Source organism: Ailuropoda melanoleuca, chromosome 3 (genome assembly GCF_002007445.2).
Source record: "Ailuropoda melanoleuca isolate Jingjing chromosome 3, ASM200744v2, whole genome shotgun sequence".
NCBI classification, from domain to species: domain Eukaryota; kingdom Metazoa; phylum Chordata; class Mammalia; order Carnivora; family Ursidae; genus Ailuropoda; species Ailuropoda melanoleuca.
The window spans coordinates 30,363,456-30,386,273 of record NC_048220.1 but is presented as its reverse complement, the minus strand read 5'-3'; the positions used below and the strand labels follow the sequence as shown (position 1 = coordinate 30,386,273).

At 42.6% G+C, this 22,818-nt stretch overlaps 1 protein-coding gene and 1 long non-coding RNA gene across 27 annotated transcripts in view; both read right to left on the bottom strand.

Moving 5' to 3' along the window:
• The window catches only part of ARHGAP26 (Rho GTPase activating protein 26), a 463,548-nt gene extending 456,100 nt beyond the window's left edge, over positions 1-7,448 (bottom strand). For 10 of the 26 annotated variants that reach the window (XR_004624052.1, XR_004624053.1, XR_004624054.1 and 7 more), the window contains exon 1: positions 6,907-7,448. Coding sequence is in view for 14 of the 26 variants with exons in the window: in XM_019795170.2 (XP_019650729.1) it covers positions 6,907-7,060 (154 nt within the window). In the remaining 12 variants the exon portion in view is untranslated. The remainder of the gene's footprint in view (positions 1-6,906) is intronic. The other 16 variants (XR_004624059.1, XM_019795195.2, XM_019795176.2 and 13 more) reach the window with 5 other exon arrangements.
• A 6,896-nt stretch (positions 7,449-14,344) lies between these two features.
• LOC109489088 overlaps positions 14,345-22,818 on the bottom strand; it is a 39,382-nt gene continuing 30,908 nt past the window's right edge. The window contains exons 7-8 of the long non-coding RNA XR_002142034.2: positions 21,160-21,302; positions 14,345-14,889 (exon numbers count right to left, since the gene is read on the bottom strand). This is a non-coding gene — a long non-coding RNA (uncharacterized LOC109489088). The remainder of the gene's footprint in view (positions 14,890-21,159; positions 21,303-22,818) is intronic.

Here is a 22,818-nt window from a genome sequence, read left to right as displayed (position 1 = left end):
TGCATATTGCTAAATGAAAGAAGCCAATCTGAAAAGGCTAAACACCCTATGATCCTAAGCACAATATATGACGTTTTGGAAAAGGCAAAACTAGGGAAATAGTAAAAAGAGCAGTGTTTGCCAAGAATAGGGGCACAGGAATGAGTAAGTGAACAAGGGGATTTTTAGGGCAGTGGAACTATTCTGTATGCTGCTGCAATGGCCAATACACATTATTTAACATTTATCAAAACCCAGAGAATATACAGCACAAAGAGTGAACCCTAATATAAACTATGGACTTAGTTAATATCACTATATCACTACTGTAACAAATGCACCACACTAGTGCAAGACATCAATAAGAGGAGAAAACAGAGGGGATCCTGGGTGGCTCAGCTGGTTAAGGTGGTTAAGCTTGGGTTATGATCTCAGGGTCCTGGGATGGAGCCCTGCTTCAGGCTCCCTGCCCCTGCTCATGCTCTCTTTGCTCGCTCTCTCTCTCTCTCAAATAAATAAATAAAAACTTAAAAAAAAAATAGGGAAATAGAGAATAGGTGTGTAGGGCTATATGGGAACTCACTATACTTTCCACTCAATTGTTCTATAAACCTAAGACTGCCCTAAAAATATAGTCTATTAATTATAAGAGGGACCTTAAACTTTTGTCCGGAGGTTGAGAACTATAGATTAGATGCAGTTTATTCAACCATAGAGAACAGAATAGATTAAAGTGGAAGAACTTTTTTTTTTTAAGTCAATGTTATATAAAAACTACAAAATCGTGTTTGGATATAATTTGTCATTTACATTTGTATGAGTAATATTCCAAATGTCAATATTAGAAATTACCACCATTTACAAATAATTAGGAAATGCCCTTTTTTTTTTCCTTTCATTGGCAAGGTGCTAAAGCAAAGCAAAGGAATTGGGAAAACCTTTTTGCTACCTAACTCCATACCCATTTGTCTTATTAGGATTTTGTAAGTAATATAATTATTCCTAAACAAGCAGGTTGGCAATGAACATTCTTTGGGAGGCCATTCAAATGAAGGGCTCATCTCACTAATGCAAAATGCCTATGCCAAATCCTCAAGCACTACAAAAATGTGCCATGATTTCAAGCATGCAACTCTTACAAAAAATAATAAATTCAAAAAAGAAAAAATAATAAAGCATGCAACTCTTGATGATGATTTTTTTTTTTTACTTGTTTTAATGAGCAAAGAGGATAAACCATTTATCTTACCAAATCAAACCAGGAAATAGGTTTCTGGTCTTCCTGTTTGATGCTTTATTACTCAGCTAAAAGAGAATCACTTCCAGTTATAAAATAAATAAATCATGGGATGCAACGTACAGCATATTGACTATAGTTAATAATAATGTAGCATATGTTTGAAAGTTGTTGAGAGTGGATCTTAAAAATTCTCAACATAAGAAAAAAAATTGTAACTGTATGGGGACAGATGTTAATTAGATGTATTGCAGTGATCATTCACAACATATACAAATACAGAATCACGTTGTACCCCTGAAACTAATACGAAGTTATATGTCAATGATACCTCAATTTAAAATTTTTTAATTAAAAAAAGAAATTAATGATGTAAAAGTACATTTTAAAAATTACTTTAAAAAAAAATCACTGATAATCAATCACTCAGCGCTTCTCCAGGGGAACCCTATTGTTATATAAAGCCAAGAAATAGCCAGACACCCTCATCTGTCATTCTAGTCTAAATGGTTCCTTAATCCTATGATAGAAAGAAACACAAAACTCCAAAGCACAATACAAAGTACTAGCTATTCTTTGCCTACCCAGGTCTCAGAGTCTGAAAAACTGCTGGGGCAGTATTTCCACTTAATCTAGCACCTGCTGCTTGCTTCTTCTTTCGGGGTCTAGATTTATGAAGAATTTGCATCTTCAGTATCAGTATGGTTACTGAAGGCAAAGAAGAGGCATGTTCAAGAGAAGGTCCCACAGTCTATTGCCAGGTTCAAAACCTGGTTACACAACTTCCTAGCTATGTGACCTTAGATAAGTTACCCAACTCTAAAATACAGAAAAATAAGAGTTTTCATCTCACAGGACAGTGGTAAGGACTAATGAGACAATGTGGACACTCGGCAAAGGAACAGACACTTGGTAAGTGCTCAATAAACAAAAGCACATCATCTCCAAAAAGTCTCATGAATACTACAGGCTCAACTACAGAAATATAAACACATTTACTTCATTTTGTATGTCACCCAGCAGGATAAGACCCCAAAGTAAGGCTTTATGGAGCATCACATACCCTGCCCAAGTTGAATGAGGGTTCACAGAGGGAAGGGGCTAGATTCTTAGTTTTATCTTGGTCTCCTCTGTATACATCACAGTACCATGAACCAGAACTAATCCACTCCCTACTCATGGATTTGAAACACAAAAGCACATCTGGGTTTCTCCCAGCCCTGGGACTTGGTTCCATCTTTGGGATCTCACCCCAGTTAAACCCCCTGAAGAAGAGCAACTTATGGATTCGAAGGTCTTCTACCTGAAATGCCAATGAAAAATTCTGTTCCTAAAGTTGGTCACCACCACCTGGGAGGAAACTATTAAAATTGTACCTGTGATGTTCGGAATAGGCAAATCTATAAAGACTGAAAATACATTCGTGGTTGACAAGGGCTGGGGACAGGGGTGGGGGGGAAGCTGGGAGAAAATGGGGAATGACTGCCAATGGGAATCAGATGTCTTTTGAGGTGATGGAAATGTACTGAGACTGATTGTGGGGATTACTGCACAATTCTATGAATGTACTAAAAACCTCTAAACTGCATTCTGTAAGTGGGTGAACTATATGGTAGGGTGAATTACACCTTAAAAGAGTTGATATTTTTAAATTTTGAAATTTTGCCCCAACCCTCCCACCTTAGACTATCAGAATAAGGGTATTCATTCTATCTTAGAAAGCAGAAGCCAAATTTACAGCAACAAGTCCATAAGTCAACTCTCAAGATGGAAAGAAAGAGTTCCTGAAATCCCATACCACTCCTCAAAACCAAAGGCCTAATTCACTTTCACTTCTATGAAACCACATTTGGTTTGCCACAGAGTCCATGAGACCAGCCATGAAGTCCAAAGCATTCTGCAAGCTTTTTCTGCAAGGCAGGAGAGTGAGAGGCAGCCAGCCCAGCCACTGAGGAGGTATGTTAATCTATTAAGAAGGTTGAAAATTTAAATAACCAAAATGTTATTAGGAACAGGAAGTATGTTGGGAGACTTGCTTTTTTTTTTTTTCTTTTCTTTTCTTTTTAACTTGTGGAACTTTTTTGGCATAACCACGTCATACAAACAGATTACCAGAATTTTTCCCACCAGTGGTTAATACATACACAACTGTGTAAGTTATAAAGAAGGCATAAGCCTAACTCCCTGTACCCAAACCAAAAAATATACCTCTGCTCTTACTAACTTTTGCTCTGAGTCCTGACAACTTTGAATGCTGGAAGATGATTATAGCTACCAGCAAATGAGCAGTGCTATGCACCACGGTCCAAGCTAAGTGCTTTCTTTACAAGCACTAATTCATTTCGTCCTCACAACACTAGAAGATCAGGGTGGCTACTACCATTTAACACAGGAGGAGCTCAGGTTCTGTGACTTGTCTGGAGTCAACCAGTAAGTGATGGGGTTAAGATTCGAACCCAGGAAATGTTAAAACTTAATTCTACGAGTCTGAACTTCATCTCAAGCTTCTACCATCTCTACAGAAAAACAGAAAGTCTTGAACATACAAAATCCTCCCAACTGAAACACTGATTCATCAGGGCATGGAATGAATCCTGGGGCATATGAGCACCCACAGAAAAGACCTGGACAAATCAGGACAGAAGAAAACTGAGAGTCACCAAGGTAGGTCACAAATACTTTATTGTTTATCTTCTATGTATCCAGCCCAGAGGCTTGGACTCCAAGGAAAAACTTGAAGGGTGTTATTTGTTTATTAAATTCTCAAGGGGATTCATGAGACAACTGACCTAAACAACAGTTTTGCTTCAGGGTTAAGTGCACAGGCTTTGGAATCAGACAACTTGGGTTCAAATACACTGAACTGCCTTGTCACCTTGAGCAGGTTACTGACCTCTCAGATCCTCAGTTTCTTCATGCATAAAAGTAGTAATAACAATAATCTAGCTGAACTTTGGCAATCCCAAGAGGCTAGTTTTATTGCCTCAGATTAACACATGAAGGAAACCTAAACCCAAAGGTCTGTGAATACTAATTATAAAATAAAACCATAAAATTTTATAGCTGGAAAAGACTGTAAATCATCTAAACCAGGGTTATTCATATAATTATGAATTTAATTTGAGAAGTTCGTTTTAAAAACACTAACTTTACATTTTCAGTAGTGAGAAAGATGAACAGAAGAAAAATACTACACAAATACTAAGATAGTAATACATACTGTAGCAAGCACCTAATGAAAATGGAATGCCTGAAATCTTGGAAAGAGTGATCAACTCCACCCCTTCCACTGAAGAGGTCACACGTGACCTATTCAAGTAATAGTAGCAAAGAGTATAGTTAATACATATAACTGGATGTACAGAGATTAGAACGTTTAGTTCCTTACTAGTCTTTCCCCCAAGCTACAGCGCTGCTCCATTCCACTGGACAATTTAAATAATTCTTAAACCCTATCACTGAATTATTTCCTCCTACCCAAGGAATTCTTACCCCTGCCAAAAAAATAGTAGCAGGCAAATAAATTTCCACTCACACAAATGCCCCCTGCTCATCTCAAGACAGACATACAAATGCAGTTTCCAAATTCTAGAAGGCTCGGTCCAGGGGTCCATTCTGGGTAAGCAGGATGGGAAAGGATTAAGAGCTCTGTATTAGCAGGAACTCCAACTCTGGCTCAGACCATGCAGGGGTTCAAAACCAGGCCCCACTGCTGGAGCTGCGCGGCTCTGGACTAGTGACTCCACCAAACCTGTGTTCTCATTTGTAAAATGAATAACATGAGATAATTCACTGCCAAGGAGTCAGTCTCCGTAGCCACAGGGGCAACAGAATATTCACTGCTACATGGTCAGGGCCCAGGGCAGTACCTAGCACACAGCAGGAACTCCATATGTTTGCTGAATACAGCAGAAGCCCAATTAAACCCAGCCCGAGATTCAATCAAAATTCGTGGGCCCAGGGGTGCCTGGGTGGCATAGCGGTTAAGCATCTGCCTTCAGCTCATGGCGTGATCCCGGCGTTATGGGATCGAGCCCCACATCAGGCTCCTCCGCTGTGAGCCTGCTTCTTCCTCTCCCACTCCCCCTGCTTGTGTTCCCTCTCTCGCTGGCTGTCTCTCTCTCTGTCAAATAAATAAATAAAATCTTTAAAAAAAAAAAAATTCGTGGGCCCAATCTATAAGGGAGCTCTTAACTTACTCCAAACCAGGGGTGGAGTGTTCCTGAACCAAGGACGGTCACAGAGAAAGGATGAGTTATTCTTAGGTTTCAGGTCATCAGAGACCCTACCTCTGAGGAACCTCATCACACCACAATTTTATGTGTATTTCTCCCCAAAAGACTGGCAACTGCTGTCCTGGAGTTCCATTATCTCCCTTTTCATTTTTAGAAGCAACAGGATCACAAAATGACATCTCAGGCACTTGACTTCTGGAAGTCTCCTTTCAAGAGGCCTGGGAACAATTTTCACATAGGACTCCACCCAGCCAATGCAACCTGTCTTAGCTGAGAGGTATCACCTACTAAGAAATCCATCACACAGACAGGAAAAGTAAAGACAAAGACAGTTCCACTATCTTCCTTCATGTCGTTCCTGATTTTCAAAACTAAAAGATGGAACTATTTTTAAATGGGCAGACTGGAAAGGCACCAAAAACGACCTCACAATCCAAGGAGCTCATCCCTAGAACACTCATGTTTGGCCAGGAGAAACCCTTGGGCTCTGCAAAAGTCAAGGGAAAATTATATACACAATGCAAATCTCATTTCTCCACTCCCACCCCCACCAAAAGGAAATAAGTAAAAATGGTTTCACAAAAGGCTCCAGAATCTTGAGGGATGAGCTTAAACTTCTGCTTTCTGAGCGAGGCCGGAGGACATTCCCTCAAAACCTTTTGAGTTTTCAAGGATAATGAGAGAGGTAAAAAGGAGAGCGAGGGAGCGGAGAGGGAGAGAGTCAGGATATGTTCGTTCTATTTTTGAACCGTCGCCCACAGTTTAGAGTAAAGGAACACTCTGATGCTGTACTCCCACCCCTGTCACCTTCTGCTAAACACAAGAATCAGAACCTGCACACGTACGCGGCCCTGGGTTACTGGCTGCCACTACTGCCCAGATCCGCGAGCTAACCGACCATTGCACCCAGCCCTTCCCTGGCAGCGCCCGTGCCTTTCGGAGAACCCGGCGGCCCCGGGCAGGCTGGCGCACAGAGAGCGAGGCAATTAGGAGCCGCCTTTTCCTGAGGGGAGGCAGCGCCCCCTTGGCAGGGCACGTTCGGCTTCCCCCGCTGGGCAGCCAGGGGTGAGCCACTGTTCCCCCAAGGGACCCGGAGTGGTGGACGCGATGGCGTTTCCCAACGGGGTGCGGCGCGCGAGGCACCGGCGGCTCACTCCCGGGACACCTGTGTGCCGCGCACACCCAGCCGCCGTGCTCCAGAGCACAGTTCGCGCTCGGTCACCTCCCAGCCAGCCCAGAACGCCAACGGCCGGGCGGCCGGTCCCCTTCCTCGTCGCCTGCGGCTGGGTCGCCCATCCTACGGACCCTCCTCGCCCCACTGTAGGAATCTACAGCCGTCCCTCAGTGCCCCCGGGGCGGAACGGCAGCCGCCGGGGCGCGGACGCCCAGGGCCAAGAGCCACCCGATGGCCCTGCAGCCTCAGGGCCCCATCCCCGCCGAGCTCGGGACACTCACTCTTGAGCGCGCTGATGAGTGACTTCCCGTCCTTGATGAGCTCCTTGATGAATTTGTTGGTCTTGTCCAGCTCCGCTTCGTGCGACTTGAGCGTCTCTCGGAAGTGCGGGCTGTCGAGGCAGCAGTCGCTGAATTCGAGCGCGGGGAGCCCCATAGTGCCCGCGTCGCCCAGCCGGGGGGAGCGCCTCCCCCAGCGCCTGGGAGGCCCGCAGCCCCAATCACGCACGCGGCGGGACCCCGGCCGGGACCCCCGACGCCCGCCGGCTCCACAGGTGTGGCGCCGGCTCGCCCTCCGCGCGGTGTCCCCCGGCGCGCAGGACTCCTGACCCGAGGGGTTACCCGGCCGAGGGGCGGCTGCTCCGGCGGCGCGCCACGGAGCGGCTGACGGGCAGGAAGCGTAGCGACGGACCCGCAGCGGTGCCGGGAAGAGAGCGAGCAGGCGAGCGAGAGCGGCCGCCGCCTCCCCGCCTCCTTCGCCTGTTCGCTCTCCAGCAGCCTCGAGCGCCCTCTCACAGCAGCCTCGGCCGCCCCGCCGGCGTCCGGGCCGCTCGAACCTGCTAGCGATGACCTAATCCCAGCCGGACCAATCAGCACGCCCTCCTCAGCCCGACCCCCCCTGCCTCCCGGGGACACCCAGCCCTTCCGTGGCCTTGACCCAATCAGCTGGGCGTAGAGGCGGGGCCTGGGGCAGGGGGCGGGTCCACGCCACCGCCTAGGTCCGCAACACAAGCTCCGCCCCCTCCCGCCCGCGCGATGTTGCAGACCCTGTGCAGAAGAGGTGATCGCTACGGTGTAAGTAAGGGCCCTTCCCACTCCCGATCTTGCTGACCTGCTGCGGCCAGGATCCGAACCCGAGGTGGTGCTTCTGCAGGTCTGGGGAACGGTGGACCCTAAATATGCCTAGCATGGAAAAACTGGGAATTGGGGCTTGGGGCTGCAGTTCCCCTCAGCCCACCCTGCACGGGGGCAATAGAGCTTTCACTCAAAATGCAGCTCCGGACTCCGGGAGAACCTCGAGCGCGCCGAACCACCATGCCAACCCTAAACACACGCTCCTTATTCCAGTCAAGCAGAAAATATTTGCATCTTTGAATCACCAGCTCCTTTTGCCTGCAGTCTTCTTGCCCCCCACAATCCGTCCCCTTCATGGCCACTCCTGCTCAAAATCCGCCCACGGCTGCCCCACAGCCGAAGGATCTAACATCCTTACGAGAATTCAGTCGCCTGTTGTTTTCCTGCTGGGCATCTAGCACAATTTTACATAATTACGTCCTGCCCGTCGTCCTTTGATACACTGTGAGCTTCACCAGGGCACGGACCACTGCAGTTTTCTTGCGCGCTGCTGCATTCCCAACACCTAGACCAGTGGCTTGCATTCAGTAACAGATAATGGAGAGCTTCCCATGTGCTACGTGTGATACTCGTGCTCCGGTGATTGACAAGCATTTGTGGAATAAATGAATAAATCTTTCCCTACCTCCAGTGCGCTGCCTTGTTGTCCCTCTGTGCCACCCCTGGAATCAATTCAGGCAGCTCACTCACTGCACTTGTCAGGCGGGGTCCCACAGTGTCTAGTGCTGAATTGTGAACTCCTGGAGGAGAGGGACTGTCGCTGAATAAATTTTTGTATGTCCGGGAACTAGCAGCCCTCCTTCGGTTAAGATTTTTTTGTTTGTTCTGTTTTTTTAAATAGGTCTGCAATGTGCAGGCGCTAAACTAGATGGTAGGATAGTAAGATGAGTAACACAGAATGAACCCAGCTGCTGGTGGTCGGTGGGGGAGACAGGAGAAAAGCAGTAACGTTCCATGGTGAGACAGGAGAAGGCCTCAGCGCTTGGGAACACGGGGCAGAGGTTGCCAGCTCAGGAGCCAGAGAAGGCACCTATGTTGAGAAATAAATTGATTGGTTTATTGAATGCATAAATGAATGAATGAGTGTGGTCTGTTTGGTGTTGTATCTACAAATTTAGACTTGAAAGCAGGCCCAAACAGCTATCAGGTAGATAATTAAAATCCTGAAAATAGTTGCTCCTCACTTGCCAGGGATGAGAAAGATCTGTTTACTGCTGTATTTTGAGCACTTAACAGGTAGGTGTTCTGGTTCTCTATGGATACACAGCAAATCACACCGAAACTTAAGAGTCTAAAACAACAACAGTCTTTTTATTTTCTCTCATGATCTCTGTGGGTCAGGAATCTGGGGGAGAGCTTAGCTGGGTAGCTCCAGCTTAGATGCTCTCCTCTGTTCGCAGTCAGTTGGTGACAGGCGCTGGAGCAGGGGTGGTTAGCTGAGCAGGTCCCTCTCCTTGGGTGGGGCCCAGGGCTTCTCCATGGGCTCTGTGCGTGCTCGACTTTGGGCTTCCTCACTGCATGGCAGTCTCGGGACTCTAGTGTGAATGTCCCATCTCACAAGGGGAAAGCTGCACCAGCTTTTATGGCCTAGCCTTAAAAGTCACAAATTTCTACCACCTTCATTAGAGCAAGTCACAATCCCTCACAGATTCAAAGAGAAGAGAATGACACTGTGCCTCTAGGTGGGGAAGTGACAGGAACGGGAGATATTGTTACAGCCATGATTGAAAAAAACAATCTGCCACAGTGGGCCTAGCACCTGATATTCAATAAATGTTAAATGAATGAAACAAAATGGGGCCACAATGATTTGTCTTCTCCTATTGCAGAATATTGGGCAATTGTGTATAAAGTAAAATAAATGTATTAATAATAATAATATTAGCTATCATTTGTCAAGCACTTAGTTTGTGCCACACACTATGCTAAATTATTTACATGCATTTAATCCCTACCAGGTAATATTGCTACTATGATAATCCCCATCTTTCAGATGAGACATTGAGGCCCAGAATTGTAACTTAAACCAGGTTACATAGCTAAGAAGTGTGTGTGACGCATTCATATACACATATACCTTAATAGGCCCATTTACAGGCAAATGTGTGGATAACATTTCATTTCTTATTAATTTAATCCAGAATTTCCATAAACACTTCCCACACTTCAGGCAATATTATCAGAAAAAGAGAATCAGAATGCAGCAGTATAGTACAAAACCGGCACATGGAAGGTGCCGTTATCTCTCTCTTCCTAGAAAATAAGCTCCATAAAGTTGAGATTTTGTGTTGTCTGCTGCTACAGCCCCAGCTCTTAGAACAGCAGTGGGTACTTCAGAGCTGCACAACGCTAATAGGAGAGACACAAGTTTAGTAAGGAAGAAAGAGCAATTCATGTGACAACATAGGCTGTGGCTATGAATGCAAATAAAACAAAAGTCACTTTCATAGGAAATATAGAAATCATTTAAGGCAAAATAATTTGGCCTAAAATCTTTGAAAGATTGAATTTCTTTCAATGTGTCAAACAGTAAGTCTAAATAGTTCTACTTTCAGTATCAGTATATTTCGAATCCGTAATCTCTGACTTCAGCTGTGCAATTTATTTTACACCTGCCATACGATGACCTTCCATTCATAGAAAATTGGAAAGCATTCTCATGTATGTTGTCTCTGAGCCCACATAAGCAGAGGTGAGCAGAGGCCACTCATTCACGGCTCTTGAACACAAACTGGAGAACAGGGCTGGTCCATGATGAAGGTTCTTAGGTCCTCATGTAACTAAGGACCAGAAATAGATGTAGCCTCTTGGGACTTGGATGATGACGTCAGCACAAGATTTCTCTCTCCATCCCATGAGCTGACCTTCCCCTATGGTGCCTTCACTCTCAGTGGCTCTCTGCTCCTCCAAACTTATATCCAGTAATATTAGCAGTAACAGAGGGGTTTTTTTCCCCAAGAATTATAGCAGAAATTACAAGACTGAAACCAGGGGTTAAATGTAAAGCACCAGGGAGGAGTGGTTTCCCCCCAAAGGACAAACAAAAGAAAAGAGGGAATTCATGCTGAATAGGCAGAAGTAATAATAAGCAGTACACCTGACCAGTGTCCCAACTCCCTCAAAATGAATGCTCCTTCTGCTACATTTCCATGGCTTTGTAATTCTAGTTAGCACGTATTCATTCTTTTTTATAGTTGATACCATATGTTGCTTTACAAAGTGACTTTGCCTTTGTATCATTACCGGATAAGACATCAGTTTTCCGGTTTTAAAATAATGATTTGGGGATTATGTTGTAAATATTCTATGTCTCAATTGTGGTGATGGTTACACCGGCGTCGACATTTGTTAAAACATATGGGTGCATTTTATTGTGTCTAAATTACACCTCAATAAAGTTGATTTTAAGAAATAATGATGAAGGTAGTGATATTAATGATGATATTTATTGAGCTTTTTTTCTGTAGTAGGATCTGTGCTAAGTACTTTATTGCATTTCCAACCTTTACTAAAATCTGGGAAGTAGGTACTGTTATATCCCTATTTTATAGATAAAGCAACTAAAGATTAGAGAAGTAAGGTGCTAAGGTCACATACTGGGCTAAGAATTCAAATCTATCTGTCTTAAATAACTAACTGCATATAAGCTATCTAGAAGAAAGATATTTTATATATCTAAAAAATTAATACTAGTAGTCAAACCTAAAATTGGAATAAGATCACACATGAATGAAAGAGGAGGTATCTCATTCTGAAATGTATGTGTTTTTCCAGGCCCATGTGCTGCTATGCCAATATATCAATAACTAGCAAGCCTCTAATTTGTTTTGGCTTTAAATCCAAGGCCCTACCATTAGCATAGAAGCAACTGACTGAAAGAGACATGAAATCCTTATTTTCCTTGAAAGAAGAAAGTAATCTATCTTTACAAATTCATTGGTTTGTAGTTCTTCAGGGGAGGTGGCAGCACTTAATCAACATTCTTTGGCTCAAGAAATTAATGAAATTCATATTACTTGTAGTACACAGGTCTGTTTTATATGTCATCGACATTTTTCACGCCTGCTCCTTTTTTACTCACTATCCTTTCCTTATTCGTTTACTATGTACCAGATACTCTCCTAAACACTTTACAAAAATTAATTCAATTAATCTCTAAACAGCCCTATTAGTATCTTACCTCCATTTTATAGTGAGGAAACTGAAAATGACTAACCTAAAGTCATAGTCACTAGCCTAGCTCCAGACTTAAGCTATGTTACCAGCAGAACCCCAAGTGCCCAGCTAAGGAATTCAATTCCTCAGGCTTCTACACAGCTGCTGGTGGCCATGTGCCATTTTTCTGGCCATCAAGATATAACTGGAAATCTACTGGGTAGGGCTTTGGAAAAGATTTTGGTTTTTTGATAAAGGGACAGCTGCCACACAATTTTTGCCCACCTTCCTTCCCTACTCTTTTTGTGTAGAATATGGATGTAACGCATTAAGGAGCAGCAGTCATCTTGCAACCATGAGGATGAATGCCACGTGCCAGGTGCCTTGGTGATATCCATGAGCCACAACACCCAGCCCTAAAATGCCCACCTACCAACTACTCAGCACAGGAAGGGGGAAAAACACAACCTATTTAGGCCCCATTAATGGAGTTTCCTGTTACTCAAAGCCAGACACAATCCTAACTGATATGATGCACTAATCACAAAACCGATTCTATCACCTCCCCTCTTGAATTTTGGGCATCTGCACTAATACATGGTCCTTAAGGAGTTTCCAAAATGCAAAATCATTAGGCTTTTTTAAAAGATTTTATTTATTTACTTGTCAGAGAGAGAGAGAGAGAGCAAAAGCAGGGGGGAGTGGCAGGCAGAGAGAGAAGCAGGCTTCCCATTAAGTAAGGAGCCCGATGCGGAACTTGATCCCAGGACCCCGGGGTTAACCACCTGAGCTGAAGGCAGGGGCTTAACTGACTGGGGCACCCAGGTGTTCTGGAAAATCATTGGTTTTAAGGATGGTTTCCTAAACATTTAAAGATAATGTCTACATTAACAGGAATGTGTATTAAATGAAGAAAGATATTTAAGAAAAATGATACTCCATCAATAAAAATAAGCTCGTTCAAAGACTGAGATGAAATAAGAAAACTATCAAAGATAATTTCAATTACAGACCTAGGATTATTTGGGTCCGTGAAAATAACTGGTCTATTTCTCATAATCGTTGCTGCTGAAATGACCAAGTAAAACAGCTTACTTCAGTAAAGTAACCTACACAAGAGCAGTCCTGTGCACCTTGCTCTCTTTCTTGCCTCCAGATCTTCATGTACATGTATATATGCTTGAAATGCACATTAGCATATTAGAGGTCCTGAGATGTCCTGCAGTAAATAATCGTGTGAGACTGTTCTGAATGTAGTATTTCTCATTTTTCTTTGAGCAAAGAATCCTGTTTCCCCTATAACTATAACCCATATAGTTCGTGCTCTATGAAACACATTTGAGAAATGAACAATATCATAGACACCAAGAATGAGGAATGCACAGGAGCAAGGGGTCATTTCTACTCTTTTGGTTGCATTTCAATTTTTGCAAAATAGAATGTTTGTCAATGAGAATTTAAAAACTTTCTAAAGCAGGGCGCCTGGGTGGCTCAGTCATTGAGGGTCTGCCTTCGGCTCAGGGCGTGATCCTGGTGTTCTGGGATAGAGCCCTGCATCAGGCTCCTCCGCTTGGAATGCTTCTTCCTCTCCCACTCCCCCTGCTTGTGTTCCCTCTCTCACTGGCTGTCTCTCTCTGTCAAATAAATAAATAAAATCTTTAAAAAAAAAAACCTTTCTAAAGCAATTAGAAAATGCTCACTGTCCAACCTCAAATCCTTACTAATGGGTAGGTTTTCTTCTCTGGGGAGACCTGCTCCTTTGGATGGCTTGGGTTTTGAGGTGATGTTGTGGTTTTTAGCGGGTGCTAGGTCTATTGAAGTGGCATTGGTGGCGTAGTGGAGGGCAGTATATCCATAGAGAAATTATTCTCATCATCACTTACGTCCTTCTAAGTTAGAAGCCAGTATGAAACAGGGGTACTAAAATGGGTTATCTTGCATCTAAATAAAGGGCAAAGGGGATATAATATCTGCTGGATCTACAAGAGTAGATGTTGGCGGATTTCTTTTATTTACTTCCCCACTTCCCTTTCTAGTTCATTTCTGGAATTTCCCATCACTTCATTTGTATTACCCGGCACCATCTGCAGAAAAATTTGACTTACAAAATTGAGGGCTGTACTACTCTCAAGCTTAAGAGTTGCACCCCTAAAACACTAACATTTTCCAATTTAAAAACTAGGTATTTTCTATGGGGCGCCTGGGTGGCACAGCGGTTAAGCGTCTGCCTTCGGCTCAGGGCGTGATCCCGGCGTTATGGGTTCGAGCCCCACATCAGGCTCCTCTGCTATGAGCCTGCTTCTTCCTCTCCCACTCCCCCTGCTTGTGTTCCCTCTCTCGCTAGCTGTCTCTATCTCTGTCAAATAAATAAATAAAATCTTTAAAATAAATAAATAAATAAAAACTAGGTATTTTCTAAAGGTTGTTTTTCCTGAAAAGTGACAATGTGAACCAGCCCTGTGCTTCCCAATCTGATCTGATGACCTCTGCCAGCCCAGGAAGAAGTTTTCTGTGATCCATCATAAAACGAGAAAAACAGTGAGAATGCAATGACTTTTCCATAGCATGCATTCCATTTGAGGCAGCGCTTTCTATTTTGAGATGATGTCCTTCCTACAAATTTGGTATTAATATACTCATTTTTTTGGATTAACATACTCTTTCTCTTAAAGTAGGATGAAGATAAATGAGGTAGTAGCTGTATTAAAAAAAATCCTTTGGCAAAATTTAAATTTGGAAGTCCTGTGTCCCTCCAACTTTGTTCGTCGTTGTTTTTTTTTTTCCCCTTAAGTAATCTCTACTCCCAATGTTGGGCTCAAACTCACCACCCTGAGATCAAGAGTTGCACTTTCCACCGACACAGCCGTCCAGGCACCCGTTTGTTCCGTTTTTGATTTGAGTTTAGAAATGGCTCCTTGAGCTCAGGGAACTTTTGTGTCTTGCTCGCTGTTCTGTTCCCTGTGACCTGCAGAAAGCCTAGCAATAGGAGGCAATCAATACAGTATGACAGATGTTAAAAGAGAAACTGAGGCACGTAAAACTTTTTGACAGTTTATTTGAGCAAACATCAATTCAATCAGGCAGCACCGAACAGAATGATTGGGAGCGTGCCACCAAAAGGAGTTAAGGGCAAAGTTTTTATGGAGAAGACTTGGAAGCAAAGCAAAGCAATTATTTGGTTATAGCTTAAGTGGTTGCTTTATGTGGGGAAAGCCTGGGTGGCTGTCTGTGATTGGTTCTTCTTCAGTTTCATTTTCTCGGATTCAAGTGCATTGAGTCCTGCTTAGATTTTGTTTTGCTTACTTGGCTATCAAGGCATTAGAACAACCTCAGTTGGTCTCCTTGTTTAACCACTTTTTAACACAAACTAACTCAGAGATTGGCAGACTTTTTCTAGAAAGGGTTTCCAGGCTTTTTGGACTATTCAGGCTCTGTTGTACCTCCTCAAATCTGAAGTCGTGACAGGAAACCTGCCATAGACGATACATAAATGAATGAATATGGTGGGTGAGTTTCAAAAAGTTTATGGACATTGAAATCTGAATTTCATGTAATTTTCAGGCATCACAAACTCTTCTTTTAATGTTGTTTTCCAGCTGTTTTAAGATATAATACCCAATCTTAGTAAGCCATATAAAAATAAGTAGCAGGCTAGATTTGGCCCACAAGTCATAGTTTGCTGATCCCCAGACTAGCCAAATGAAAGAAAGGAAAAGCAATTCAAATCTATTTCTCTGGTCTATTGTTAGTGATGAGTATTGTAATTGACAGTGAGGACACATTTTGCTACTAAAAAGGACCAGATAATATACCCATGAGTATAAAAAATAGTAGATAGACCTACTAAATTGAGTTGAAAGATTCGATTTCATACTGTTCCCCAAAAAGTAGAAATGAGAAAACCAGGAGTTCCACTGAACACCAACCAATTATCTTTGAACTGGGCTATCCATGGACTCACAGAGCCATGTAGCTTTAGAGCTAAAAGAGATTATGGAAAATATCCAATTCAATCACATTGCCTTAAAGGCAAGGAAACTGAATACCAGGGAAGAAAGATACTTCCCCAAGGTCATTTATTTAAAGAATGAAAATAATCTAATAAGAAAAGAACGCTTCTGAAGGCTGAATAAAAAATAAAGTTGTATAATGAAAAAAGCATCAGTTTCCATCCATAGTTTCAAATACTGGCTTTGACACAATGATTTTGAATCTCAGGTAAGTTACTTAACTATCTGAGTCTCAATGTCTTCATCTTTAGAAGACGGACAATACGTAATTATTACAGAGAGCTATAGTTAAGAACAAGTGAAATAATATACCTAGTACATTGTCAGGCATAGTAAGTGCTCAATAAACTATAACTTGTATTACTATATGAATTTTTAAAAACCTCAAAATGTACCATGCTTGCTAAAAACATCTTGAAATTATAGTTTTTAAAATGAGCACAGAAATGAAAGCCAAATATTTGATGTTTTAACAAAAATATTTTTATCTTTATTAGTTGAAATACTTCCTTGAATTTCTATTTATAGCATTCCTGAAAGACAATGAGTGCTTGTTTTAAAACTGAAATCACAAACTAACCACACTTATACTTCAGGATGGAGGGTTGTTTTTTTTTTTTCCTTATTTAGGATGGAATTCGATTAACAGTACTAACACAGGTCACTGAAATACCCCAAAGATTGTTCAACTATGGAGAAACCCTACCACTCGTGAATTTGTATTTAAGCTCCTTAGCTAACAATAATTTAGGGAAGATGAAGAATGTAGTTTAAAAGACATTGTCAAGAATGTTCTCATATCATCTTTTTTTTTTTTTAGGTTGATTTAAGCAATCTCTACACCCAACGTGGGACTCGAACTCACCAACCAGAGATCAAGAGTTGCACACTCACCCAACTGAGTCAGCCAGGCGCCCTTCATATTATCTTTCATAAAGTAATGCCAAAAGCAAAATCTCAAGCATCAGACATGGGTTTTAACCACAGCTCTGCCGCTTGCTGGCTGTGTGACTAGAGCCAGTTAATCTCTTAAAGTCTCAGGCATTTTAAGTATAAAATGGGGATGATAATGGTACGTACCTCACAGGGCTTGCACAAATTAAATGGTAGCATGCACAGAAAATGCTTACTGAGACCAGTGTCTACACGGTCTCAAGTGTTCAAAAACACATGAAGCAGTAACTAAGTAAATAAAGTTAAAGAAAGCAGTAACTGGCCACAGTGTTGGAATATGAACTTAAACAAATTCCATTTTTATTATCTTTTGTCTCCTCTGCAGGATGTGAGGGGCAACTGTGACAGAACTGATTTTTCAGAGTTATAGTATAAGCTGGAACAGTAATGGTGCACTTGAAGTGAGAACTGGCTATAGGTCTCCTCCATTGTTCCAGTAAACCAGGAGGAAACCAAGAGCCTTGGGGGTTTCTAGGAACTAGGAACACAAGTTCAATTGAGGACTCTAAGAAAGAAAAAGAGTTTGCTGGTTACTTTGGAGATATTCCAATTTAACTCTTCAAGAAGATTTCCTGCCCTTCTAATTGAAAATAGGCCTCCCTCTTAGTCTCCATTGTGATTCTGTATCTTAGACCCTTGCTTGTTTTCTTCAGTGTACACATAACAATTTCAAGTTATGTGTTTATTGACCATCCCTCACACACATTATCTCCCCCTTCTCCCTACCTCCTCCCCACTCCACTAGAATGTAAGCTCCCTGTTGGCAAGGATGCAGTGGGGACCATGTGGTTCATGGCTCGATCCTCCCGTGCCTAGAACAGCCACCACACATTGTAAATTCACAGTAACTATCCGGCGAATGAACCAACAAATGAATGAATGAATGAATGAATGAATGAATGAATGAATGACTTGATGAATGGGCAGCCCTGGCAGAAGCTTCAGGCTTTCCTTAGAAGTGTAGAAAGGAAGGGGAACTGATCTTGTGGCTGCCACAAGACGAAAAGGAAACTAGTAAAATTGTGGCCACACACACCCAGCCTGAAGTCCTGGACCACAGGGGAGGGAACACAGGGAGTGTGTGATACCTGGGTGATTCCAGGCCAAAGGAGTTAAACACACACCCACACACACACCCAGAAATATAGTATACAAAGACTGGGGTACATCAGAATTTGCTGGGTTGTGTGTTACTTCAGGCACAGTAATCTTTCTTCACTTGGCCTCTGGGTCACCTCCCACTCACTGCCCTTGGGTCTCTTTTCTCACCAGCCCCTCTCCCTCCATTTCCTTTGCTGATTCTTCCCTATTCTCTTGTCCTCTGAACACTGGACTTTCCCAGGTTAGTTGTAAAATCTCTATTCACACACACCTCCTAGATTACTCCAACCTGTCTCAGGGTCACTAATACTATCTGCATCCTAACAAACACCGAATAGCTACCCTAGTTGTGACCTCTCCTCTGAAACCTGGACAGGCATACAGAGCTTGACTGCTCAACACTCCACCTGTCTACCTAAATAAGCATCTCAGAGTTAGAAAGAGACCTGGACCGAACTCTTGATTTTCTCCCCAAATCTGCTCTTCCCAATGGCAAATCCAAACCCACAGATGTTGAAGCCAACAACCTTACAAGGATCCTTGTCTTCCCCCTCAACAAGCTACCTCCAATTACTGGCAAGCTCTGTTGGCTGAGTCTTCAGTACAAACCCATAATCTGACTGCTTTTCCATCTCTTCTGCTACCGTGGTCCAAGCTACTGTCATATTTTTCCTCGATTATTGCAGTAATCTCCTAATAGGTCTCCTGACTCTGCCCATGCTGCCTGTAGTTAAGCCTCCCTCAAGCAGTCAGTGATCCTTACAGAACAGTCAATTATATCACATCATTCTTCTGATCAAAAGCCTCCAGTGGTTTTCCATCTTACCAAAAGAAAAGGAAAAGCATGATATGACCCTGTTCTCCCCCAACTCTTCTCTGACTGGCTAACAATCCATATGGATCTCAAATTAATTTTAAAAGCGTTAGTCTGGGGGGCTAAGTTGGTTAAGTGTCTGCCTTTGGCTCAGGTCATGATTTGGGGGTCCTGGGATTGAACCCCATGTCAGGCTCCATGCTCAGCCTTTCCCTCTGTCCTGCTCATGCTCTCTTTCTCTCTCTCTCTCTCTCTCTCAAATAAATAGATTAAAATAAATAAATAGATAAAAGTATTTTATTTATTTATTTGAGAGAGAGCACAAGCAAGGGTAGCAGGAGAGGGAGGAGCAGGCTCCCCACTGAGCAGGGAGCCCGATGTGGGGCTCGATCCCAAGACCCTGGGATCATGACCTGAGCCGAAGGCAGACGCTTAACCAAATGAGCTACCCAGATGCCCCTAAATAAATAAAATCTATAAAAAAAATACTGGTCTGAAAATTTGGCACACACTTAGAAGATCTGACTATAAATAAATAAACAGTTTTAGCTGGAGAAATACCTGATTTTTTTCTTTAATTTTAATTCCATTGTAGTTAACATACAGTGTTATATTAGTTTCAGGTGTACAATATAGTGATTCAACAAGTCTATACATTACCCAGTGCTCATCACGGTAAGTGTGCTCTTAATCTCCTTCACTTATTTCACCCATCCCCCAACCCACCTCCCCTCTGGTCTCCCCACCACTTTGTTCTCTGTATTTAAGAGTCTGTTTATTTTGTTTGCCTCTTTTTTACTTTGTTCATTTGTTTTGTTTCTTAAATTCCACATATGAGTGATATCGTATGGCATTTGTCTTTCCCTGACTGACTTATTTCACTTAGTTTTACTCTCTAGATCCATCCATGTAGCTTTTTGTGCTGCTATCAGCCATAAAGAGAATGAAATCTTGCCATTTCCAGCTTCTTTCTCCATTCATCTATGGATGGACACTTGGGCTGCCTCTATAATTCAGCTATTACAAATAATACTGCAATAAACACAGTACATGTATCTTTTCGAGTTAGTGGTTTTGTATTGTTTGGGTAAATACTCAGTAGTGGAATTACTGGATCATAGGGCAGCTCTATTTTTAATTTTTTGAGGAAGCTCCATGCTGTTTTCCACAGTGGTTGCACCAGTTTGCATTCCCACCAACAGTTCACAAGGGTTCCTTTTTCTCCACGTCCTCACCAACACCTGTTGCTTCTTATTAGTCACTTTTCTGATCCCATGCTATCAGACCAGCACATATTTTAGGGTCTTTAGCAATTGCTTTTGGTCCCTAGAGTTAATCCTTTGGGCAAAAATGCAAATTAGATTACCTCCAAGTTTCTGCCAATAACCCTCTATCCCAGTCTTGGACAACATTACCCTCTAGTTTTGGTATCTTAAGGGGTATCTTTTCGTACATGAAAGCTACCAAGGCTAAAACATCTGCTCCACTTAGGAGGACACATAGACCTTCAACAGACACTTTTGAAATCCGACTAGGTTTCAGATGCTGGTGAGGCACTGAGAGGTCAAGGATGAACAAGACATGCCCACATCTTCAAGGAACTCACAAAGGAGTCCAGGTGATGGCAAAAGGACCTGAGCTTTACAGAGCAATGACAGAGAGATGCCCAGCGTACTACAGGAGCCAAGTAGAGGGCACCCAGCTCAGCCTGAAGAGAGCCAGCCAAGTTTCCCAGAGGGACTGGCAGCTCAGCTGAGGCTTACATGGAGGTATACAAATGGAGGTACACAGTGGGTCATACACCAGAGTGTAGCACATAAGCAAAGAATCTGCATACTGTGTACAGGAAACCACAGACATTCGAGGCAACTTACTCTTAAGGCCAGGCTGGAAAGGAAGGCAGAGAGCAGGACAGAGAACTTGATTTAACATAATCAAGGACCATGAACTTTGTTCAGTAGGCAACAGAGAGCCACTGAAGCAGGAGAGTGTGGATGCTATAAGGACATGCTTGGAGGCAGGCAGACCGCAGCAAGGCTGGGGCAGCATCCAAGGAGACGATGATACAGGTCTGAATTAGGTGGGAGACGATGATACAGGTCTGAATTAGGTGGGAGGAGTGGAGATGGGGAGAAAGGCAGGCTTAAGAAACAGTGAGTTAAAATTAGTGGAACTTGATGTGAAGGAGACCAGGAGGAGGCAAGGGTAACCTTATGGTTTCTCTTCTTGAGGCTATTACCAAGTCCAAGTAATAACATCAGGCAGGAAAAGGATTTCATTTTAGGGGTGTGAAAGAACTTGAAACTTTTAAGGAAAAGCATTCATTCATTTATACATTAATTTGAGAGCTATTTATAAAGTACCTACCATGTGAATGTAGGAGTGTGAATGTGAAGGGAGAGGTCTGGACTTCAGAGAGTGGGCGTCATTAGCACACGGATGATCGGAAGTTAACCCATGACGATGGCTGGCATAGTACTTGGCCCAAAGGAGGCTGTCCGCGGTACCTGCTGGAAAGAATGAATGAAGAGTTGCTCTGTTTGTAAGAAGAACAGAGCTGGGAACAAACCATGACACTCTGGAAAACACCAATAGTTCAGAATTGGATAAAGGATACAGAAATGGAGTAGTCAGAAGTATGGACGAGTGGAAAGATGTAATGTCATGAAAATAAAGTGAGATAGGAACCAAGTACATACACATTATTGGTATTAGAAAGGCGCTTTTATTCTGAGCCTTCTCCCGTGTTAAAATTTCTTCAGGAATTATTTCTGAGTGGAAAGTGAAATGGGTCTCTAGACAAATTTAGAACCCCCTACCAAAAAAAAAAAAGAGCCTTTCTTTTTTTTTTTCCTAGACATTTGTCACCTTGTAATCCAAGGATTATTTGGGCAAGAGTTGGATTTCCAAATAGCAACAAGTTTGTGCTATTCTGTGATTTTGCTTAAATCAGTTTGAATATTTTTTTTCTCACAGATGACTATTTTCTACTCTCGGTGTTAACTCCCTAAAGCTGATTTAAACCAGAGGATGTAACTTAGTCAATGTGAAAACAATGCAATGTCTAGGACCTGATGGCATCATTAAGTATTATATTCATCTTAGTATTATATTATATTCATCTACTGGCGAGAGAGAAGGTGGCTTCTGGTCAATGACATGTAAGTGTGATAACACTGGCTGTTGACATCTAATTTTTTTAAAGTATTAATTTATTTATTTTTAATGTTTTTTTTATTATATTATGTTACTCACCATACAGTAGACATCTAATTTTTGTTTGTTTTTTTGTTTTGTTTCGGTCTTTGCCTACCCAGCATCCATACCCCATTCTTATGATAACGGCATCCGAGTTTTCTTGGGAAACCACTTCTTCCCCAATTCAAGTCCAGGTAATTTGGGTTGAGGTGACTACACTGGGCTTCAAGGGGAAGGCATGTGACCCAGGGTTGACAATAAAGCACTGTGACGCCCTCGGCTCAATGACTGGCTCATGGACTGGCACATGACCCCATCAGAGGCAAAGAGATAGAATTCTTGGTTGCTAGAGCAACCAGGCCAAAGGTACTAGGTTGAACTTGAAGCTGGGTGGATATATATATACATATATACCTGGAGATAATGTGAGCCACCATATAATAGGGAGAGCCTGTCTGAGAATGAAGTCAATGTAGAGAAAAAAAGAGATGAGACATGAAGAGAGAGAGAGAGACTGACAAAGTACCTAAGACACTGTGATCCTAGATCTAGCCATACCTGAATCTAGCTAGTATACTGCTATACTTCTTAGTTATATGAGTCAATCAATTTCCTTTAAAGCTTTGGCCACATTTTGTAAGCTTTCCCACCACTTGCAACCAAAAAGACCATTTTGAGACACATAATGGCATCATTTTTTCTGCTTTATCCACCGACAGAGAATCAACTGTCTAAAGTCACAGAAACTACCTTAGCCCAACTAGCCTATGAAGTGCAACCCACACTGCGCACAGCATCTGTAGGTCAGCCTCTCGTCACCTTCTGTGT